The sequence below is a fragment of the Mesoplodon mirus genome, assembly GCF_964341445.2.
Source record: "Mesoplodon mirus genome assembly, chromosome: 5".
Classification (NCBI taxonomy): domain Eukaryota; kingdom Metazoa; phylum Chordata; class Mammalia; order Artiodactyla; family Ziphiidae; genus Mesoplodon; species Mesoplodon mirus.
In genome coordinates this window covers 141,840,319-141,849,106 of record NC_138980.1, presented here as the reverse complement: position 1 = coordinate 141,849,106, position 8,788 = coordinate 141,840,319, and the positions used below count along the sequence as shown (strand labels likewise).

The window sequence follows — 8,788 nt, the reverse complement described above, 5'->3', positions numbered from 1 at the left end:
TCACATTTTCAAAGGAACGGTTACATTTCAGAAATGTAAATGGTTCCAGAGCCATAATGCTTCTGCCACTTACTATCAGTGTGATCTTGGACCAGTTATTTCACTTCCTCATGCCTCAGTTTCCTCATCTGTAAAACGGGGATAATGCATTACCTACCTAATAGGATTGTTGTGAAGATTAAATGAGTCAGCAAACAAAAAACATCTGGGCAGTAGCTTGCACAGAGTAATCTATCAACATCAGTTCCACCAGCAGGACTCCACAATTTCTCTGTCCCCGTCAGTCACAGGTGAAACTGCCCCCAGCACCCAGTCTAGCTCTTTCACCTAACACTTCCATTTCTGTTAATGGCACTAGCCAGAGATTCTTAACCACAGTCACATTTGACTCCTTGCTGTCAAGTAGAAACCTAAAATTAGCGATTGCTACTAAGTATATTTTCACTTTTATCTGCACATAAAGTGAAAGTTACAGCTTCTTTTATTCATCAACAAATACAGTTGACCCTTGGACAACACAGTTTTGAATTGTATTGTGGGTTCACTTACAGAGATTTCTTTCAGTAAATATATTGCGAAGTTTCTTTGAAGATTTGCAACAATTTAAAAAATTTGCAGATGAACCATGTAGCCTAGAAATATCAAAAAAAAATTAAGAAAAAGGTATGTCATGAATGTATAAAATATATGTTAGATATACAAATACATACAAAATGTATGTTAATCGGCTGTTTATGTTATCAGTAAGACTTCTGGCCAACAGTAGGCTGTTAGTAGTTAAGTTTGGGGGGAGTCAAAAGTTACAGGCAGATTTTTAGCTGCATGGAGGATTGGTACCCCTGTGTTGTTCAAGGGTCAACTATATTCACTGAATGCCTACTATGAGAGTCAAGCAATTAGACTACGTTCCTACTCAATTCTAATCTTTTGTCCTTCAGATACAATTTCTGCCTTTGGTTTACACAAAAATATATTTGAAGTTCCTTAACAATCTTGATGGAAAATTCCTCTACATAATCAAGATGGAGTTTCAAAGATCCTCAGTGAAACTCAATGAAACCACTGAAAAATTTCTAAGCATGTTTTACTATCTCAAAGTTACCGACCTTATCAATCCAATTATGGGTACAAAAAGGGTTCAAGAGCAGTGATATCAAAGCTTATGACTGAGGAAAATGGTGCAAGCTACTCATCCCTGAGTTGACATTAGCTATAGCTGCCTATCCTCCAGTACTATATCTTTGTACTTACTGAATGTTACTGATATAGGTGGCATCTATTAATAGTGTATACCTTATTAGGTTTTGACTTTGAGTACCAAATATTAAAAAAGTGAAGTTGTTCTTTTTTGTGAAAATTCAATTACAACTGGTTTTGGAGCTCATTTTCTCTGCTGGGTCAAGAAGGTCTAAACTCTCTAGACATCAAGGACTGATAGGATGAGGTGGGTACAAAGAGAATCACAACACAAAGTTATAGATACTATAGACACAGACCCTGCCCATAAGGCAAATAATGATGTATACAACATGGATGATACCAAAGAATTTATTGTAAATGTAGTGGCAAATGCATTGAGAATAATCATCATTAAAAAGAAATTAGAAAATTACACGTTTAAAGTATGTGCTCTTTTCCACCACCTTTACGTTATGGCTAGTACCAATATTTTAAGTACTGAAATACTTAATGGGATGGTCCATTTTCACATAATTTCATGACTTGGTCTTCATCTTAATTGTTAAAGCAGTTGACCATGAATTTCAGTTTCAATTATTATTCTGTTTTTATCAATTCGGTAATGATCTGTAGAATCTTGTCATCTGGATGGAAGGAGAAAAAATTCCCATGAATAAACTCATCACTGACTAATTTTCCAATATGTACACATGTAAACCACAGATATACTTCATTAAAAGATTCTTTTAAATTAGAATACAGAATTAACATCAGCAATATTCACTATAAAACTAGAGATGCCTCTATAACTTGTTGCCATACAAATATTATTTTCATTATCATTATAGTTGTATTACACCTACTTTGATAAAAAGAAGGCAAAGGCCTGAAGAGATGATGTGATATAACTGTTGGTCCTTTATAAGGAATTATTTCCTTAAAAATTCTTTTAAGACAGAAGTTTCCTAACTTTTTCACCTGGCTCAAATATACTAAAGGCTTTTTGACTCTTCTATAAACTTCAGAACGTGTCAGGATTCGAACAGTATGGGCAAGGAATAAGGAACTCTTTATCCGTTTCTCCATGTTTAGTCCAAAGGAAACAAAGACATTTAACTGGGAAGTGTTCTTGGAGAGGTGTCAATGGCAAAGTGACAGACCTCTCCACACAACAAAGGAATCAAACCAATTAATCTGATGAATAGACCAATAGAGGCTACGTTATTTGCTAGAGGTTTTAACAGCTGCTTCCACTTTTAAACAGTTGGTCTGATATTGTGACTCCCTAACTACTCTCTGGATAGCTGTAATTATCAGGGCTCCAAGACTGAAATTCTATATCTTATTAGATACTTCAGTAAGAGAATGGTCTATGTTTCAATGATTGCAATGGAGAATTCTGATAACGGGGCCCATGGCCTGACACTCTGGTTCCTAGAGGCTACAGTGGCATTAAAAAAAAAAAAAAAAAGGAAAAGAAAGGTCACCTGCTGCAAGGGGAACACGGCAGGTCTAGAAAGAGCCATGATTTTTAGTTTGAGGAAGAGTAGAGTAAAAGAAAGTACAAGAGCAACGTCAGTTATTTCAACAGCTTGGTGTTATATCCCAACTTTTCTTATTATAAAGTCCAGAAAGAGGACACTAATGTACCTTATCCTCCCCCCAAGTCAAAAATATACGCTTCATCAGAGGGCAAGTTCTGCTTTCTCTTTTATGGCAAAGAGAAACACTGAAATCATTTTAAAATTCATTTTTCTTAACTTAAAAGTTGAGGTTCAACCTGTCCTTTATATAATGTAATTTTTTCTAAGGCTGAGTTGTAGTGCACAAAGTTCCTCAAGAAAAGAGCTCACATCTCTTAATATGTCAAGACCTGATCTAAGTTTCCAGCAGTATAGGAAAACTAATACAGTTTAGCGCTTATTCATTCACCTTCAGTTATGCAAATAAACAGAGTGTGAGGCTTCAGGGTAGTAGCACTAGACCAGTAGCTCCCCCCTTGCCTAACTATGAGAATTAACTGGGATACTTGTTAAATATAATCACATTGAACAATAAGTCAATTCTTAACATCATTAAAAGCAGGAAAACCAAACTGATGTGATGCAATGAGAGGAATATAGCACCAACCAAAAAATATTCTTTTCCTGAAAATCTGATTCTAATCAACTCTCTAGATATAACTACCAGTTTACAGGAAATATAAGAAACAGAGAAACACATTAAATCAAAGCATGAAGATGCAACCACCCAAATCCTAAATGTCAGAAATTCTACCAGAAAAATAACCTAGTTTACTATAAATTTAAAAATGGGGAAGGTAGTAGAGCTGAAGTGTTACAGATTAAAAGAGATTACAAAATAATAACATGGCCATCGGCCTCTTCCACAGAGGAGATTCAGTATGCCTGGAGTAGGTCTTTGGACTTTGTATTTTTAACAACTGCCAGGATAATTCTGATTATTTGGCAAGTTTGGGAAACACTATACCAGACTAAGTGGCAACTCATGTGTCCACTGCAGATTTCTGTTAAAGGATAATGTACATATTTTATACAGACTAACAGCTCTGCATTTGTGAGAATGGTAGAGAAAACATGCTGGGAACCTCAGAGAAAGTCCCTCTTTCTTATTTTTTATAATAACTGTATCACTAGTTTACTAGTATGTAAACTAGTAGCAAAATGACAAATGCTCAGTTTTATCAACCTTTTTCTGTGAAATGGCCCGAAGTTTAGAAGTGAAGCTTAGAAGAGGAAGGAGTAAACCAGAAGAATCATAAGAGGATAACTAGATTGTGAATAATGAAGAATTGTCTGCGCCTGGTGGAATTCAGCATAAAATAAATTTTATTAAAGTAATTTTTAGTCACCTGGAATTTAAGCCTCAATGAGCTATAGTGTATGCCAGTGTTTAAAAGTACACTGTTTGCTACCTACATTATAATCAAACACTTACTTTCAAGGGACATCTTAGGATTTTCAAGCTTTTTTCTTAAAACAGAATCAATGAGAATTCTTAGCTGCTTGAAAATGACAGCTATCTTAACAGGTGCCTATTGAGAGGAGACGACAAATTGAACAATGTTAATCCCAGGGAGTGGGAATGTGTTTAAATAAAATCAAAGTAAGCATGTATACCTTACAATATGCTTTAGCACATCTTAACTTTAAAACATTATGGGAAAAATATAAATAAATTACTTCCTGTAGCTAAGATACATAAACTTCAATTTCCTTATTAAGTACCCATAAATTTGATATCTCTTTCCAAAATAAAGCAACCATTATTTCAATTGTTTGTTTTCTTCTCTTACTAGTTTTTAAAATGAAATTAAAAAAAAAAGCTTTATTGAGGTATAATTTATAGATCATAAAAAATTCATTGTATACAATCCAATGATTTTTAGTTAATTTATAGAGTTGTGCAACCATCACCACAATCCAGTTATAGAACTCTACTACCACCTCAGCCTCTTTTGTGAGAACTGCACATATTTTTTAAGTTGCCTTTAAAATTTACATTTCCAGTCTTAGACAAACAGCTATCATGGTACATCAGCACAATGTATTAGATTTGCTTAAACTGGTCAACGTTGATGAGTTACAGAGAAATAAACTTATTGCTGGTAGCACTGGTTGGTCTAATTTTTCCAGAGAAGAATGAAGAATGTGACAATATGCATTTAAGCTATGAATCTGTGTCTCTTTATAGGTGGCACAATATAGCGGAAGGAGCATGAGTTTGAGGATCAGATAGTTCTAGGTTTAAACCTTGCTCTACCATTAACAATCCATGTAACCTAGGTAAGTTATTTAACTTCTCACTGAGCTTAAGTGCCTTGTCTATAGAAAGAAACTATAGAAATTATCTAAGAAGACTGTTAGGGTATTAAATTAGGGATAAACCATGTAAAGTTAACTACTGAAGTATACAACACATGGCAAATTATAATTATTACTGACAATAAATGAAATCTGTAATAGCAATATAATTTGATTTTCAAATTAAACAGATTTAAAACCATATAGGCAAGATAAAATAAGTAAGTCTTCTATTTTAAGTCAAATTATTGGAAGAAATTATGCAAACTCCAATAAAATTTTAAAAAAAACCTACCTCAGTGGTACTGGAAGTAGAAATTTTAATATAATCAATAAGATCAGTTGTAGCATGTACCTGAAAATAGATCCAGCCATCAACAGAGAGAAGACGTTCTCGGTGTTGAACTTCTATGTCACCACCAAAAAGCAAAACTGGAAAAGGGGTTATTAGGGTAGTTTCCCTCAAATATACTCGGGCATACCTTATCTGCATAAAAACAGAGAGGAAAAAAAACACTTTAAAGCTTAAAAATATTAAAAATTCATTTATCTGTTTCATGTAAGCATTTTTCTATAATTCGCTACTATACATTTTAAACCAGGTTTTATAAAGCTACATGTCTACATTCTCTTATGTGCATAATTTGTCAATTTTATAATCATCACAGTCACCACCTGTGCATTTATACTATTAAAAGGATTTTAAACGTTAATTGTAAGGCTGAATTATATACCTTGAACATAAATGAGACTATGAACAAGCAATTTTATGCTAATGCTGTTAAATAATTAACACAACAATAAAATTATGATTAAGTTTCAGAGTGTCTGGTTTCTAAAGCAAGGTTCAGCAATGGCCATTAGTCAGGAATTTGTTATGTTTTACACATTTAAGTTTGATGATATGCTGGGAGTTATTCAAGCCAATTCTTGAAATTATGGATCTTTATTAATTTAATGAACTATGATTCAAAAGGTTGACTGTTTTAATTGTAATCTACAAATATTTGTTATTAAATTATCTTAGGTTGCACTGTGATTCAAACTGTTGCCACATCATATATAGTTCTATCTCATCCCATATCTCCCTTATTTGGAAATGTGGAAAGAAGACATGTTATATGTTTTTGTTGAGAAACCGTGTACATCTTGATTTCAAATATAAACAAACATGAATAGCTCAATTTAAGAACCAAATACGGTATCTGCTGGGGATCCTAATTTCTTATGACTGATTTCTAGAATAATGCCCTGAATATTGGAATTTAAGAATGAGTACTTTACCTTCTCCTGGTATAAAAGCCATCCATAAGTTTGCAAATCTCGATTTACTGAGGATGGATGTACTTGTGCTTTGCCTTGGGCTGTCTCCACAATGCAAGCCAATTTTTCTGTAACATCAACTGATTTTGTATAGATTATCTTCCCCACATTGTCATACAGTCCAGCAGTAAGTACAGCTTTAAGAAGGGCAATTTCTTGGAAGGAAAGGGTCTGTGAGGCTCTGTTTCCTTCCAAGCCACTGGAAGTTGTAGATGATAAAAATCCTGCTGCCTTAACCAACTTTATTAACTCCTGCTTTACATCCTGGATTGGTTTGTTGAAAAGAGACAAGATCATAATTAAAATAGAGAAGGTACCAACCAACCTTGTATTTTATATTACTGTTTCCTATCAAAATTGACAGGACGCCAAAAAGCTAAAAACAGAATTATGACATGATCCAGCAATCTCACTCCTGGGCATATATCCAGAAAAAACAAAAACACTAACTCGAAAAGATACATGAATTGCAATGTTCATAGCAGCACCATTTACAATAGCCAAGATATGGAAAAAACCCAAATATCCATCAATAGACGAATGGATAAAGAAGACGATGTATGTATATACAATGGAATATTACTCAACCATAAAAAAGAATGAATTTTTGCCATTTGCTACAACTTGGATGGACCTGGAGGGCATTATGCTTAGTAAAATATGTCAGACAAAGACAAATACTGTATGTTATCACTTATATGTGGAATCTAAAAAATAAAACTAGTGAATATAACACAAAAAGACTCACAGACATAGAGAACAAACTAGTGGTTACCAGTGGGGAGAGGGAAGGAGGGAGGGGCAAGATAGGGATAGGGGACTAAGAGGTACAAACTACTATGTATAAAATAAGTAAGTTACAAGGATATATTGCCAGCACATGGAATACACCCAATATTTTATAATAACTATAAATGAACCATAATCTTTAAAATTTGTGAATCACTATGTGATACATCTGAAACTTATTAATACTGTAAATCAACTATACCTCAATTAAAAAAAAAGCCTTTGTGGAAATTTGGCATGCTAAAATTTTTCATTTATAGCCTTATTATAAACGTTAATATTTGTTAAATATTTTTCTAGTCTATCATATTACTAAGTAAAGCCAGCAGTATAAAGTATATATCTTGGGCTTCCCTGGTGGCACAGTGGTTAAGAATCCACCTGCCAATGCAGGGGACACAGGTTCGAGCCCTGGTCCAGGAAGATCCCACATGCCGCAGAGCAATGAAGCCTGTACACCACAACTACTGAGCCTGTGCTCTAGAGCTGCAAGCCACAAATACTGAGCCTGCATGCCACAACTACTGAAGCCCATGCTCCTAGAGCCTGTGCTCTGCAACAAGAGATGCCACTGCAATGAGAAGCCCACGCACCGCAACAAAGAGGGGCCCCTGCTTGCTGCAACTAGAGAAAGCCTGTGCACAGCAACGAAGACCCAATGCACCCAAAAATAAATAAATAAATAAATAAATTTTTTTTAAAGTATATATTTTTGTGCATTAGTCTTTGTATAAATAGTATTTTGTTAGTTTAGCAAACTGTTCAGATTATGCATTTTATTAATATCAGTTTATTTTCAAGTTTAGCACCAGCCAATACTTGTGAAGAAATGTCTTAATATATTACTATTCCTCAAGTTCCATAAATATCTAATATTATAGTAAAATTTTAGATGAAAGACGAAAAGACAACCCTCAGAATGGGAGAAAATATTTGCAAATGAATCAACGGACAAAGGATTAACCTCCAAAATATATAAACAGCTCATGCAGCTCAATATTAAAAAAACAAACAACCCAATCCAAAAATGGGCAGAAGACCTAAACAGACATTTCTCCAAAGAAGACATACAGATGGCCAAGAAGCACATGAAAAGCTGCTCAACATCACTAATTATTAGAGAAATGCAAATCAAAACTATAATGAGGTATCACCTCATACTGGTCAGAATGGCCATCATCAGAAAATCTACAAACAACAAATGCTGGAGAGGGTGTGGAGAAAAGGGAACCCTCTTGCACTGCTGGTGGGAATGTAAATTGATACAGCTACTATGGAGAACAGTATGGAGGTTCCTTAAAAAACTAAAAAAAGAATTATCATATGACCCAGCAATCCCACTTCTGGGCATATATCTGGAGAAAACTGTAATTCAGAAAGACACATGCACCCCAATGTTCACTGCAGCACTATTTACAATAGCCAGGTCATGGAAGCAACCTAAATGCCTATCGACAGACGAATGGATAAAGAAGATGTGGTACATACACACAATGGAATATTACTCAGCCATAAAAAGGAACGAAAGTGGGTCATTTGTAGAGATGTGGAGGGACCTAGAGACTGTCATACAGAGTGAATTAAGTCAGAGAGAAAAACAAATATCATATATTAACACATATATGTGGAATCTAGAAAAATGGTACAGATGAACCGGTTTGCAAGGCAGAAAC

The 8,788-nt window shown here is 34.5% G+C and overlaps 1 protein-coding gene across 1 annotated transcript in view; it reads right to left on the bottom strand.

Annotated features, from left to right (window-relative positions):
- Nucleotides 1-1,534: 1,534 nt before the first annotated feature.
- Nucleotides 1,535-8,788, bottom strand: part of DHX29 (DExH-box helicase 29) — a 47,000-nt gene continuing 39,746 nt past the window's right edge. The window contains exons 24-27 of the mRNA XM_082624148.1: nt 6,288-6,590; nt 5,359-5,490; nt 4,138-4,234; nt 1,535-1,823 (exon numbers count right to left, since the gene is read on the bottom strand). Coding sequence (XP_082480274.1) covers nt 1,777-1,823; nt 4,138-4,234; nt 5,359-5,490; nt 6,288-6,590 — 579 coding nt within the window. The 3' untranslated portion in view covers nt 1,535-1,776. The remainder of the gene's footprint in view (nt 1,824-4,137; nt 4,235-5,358; nt 5,491-6,287; nt 6,591-8,788) is intronic.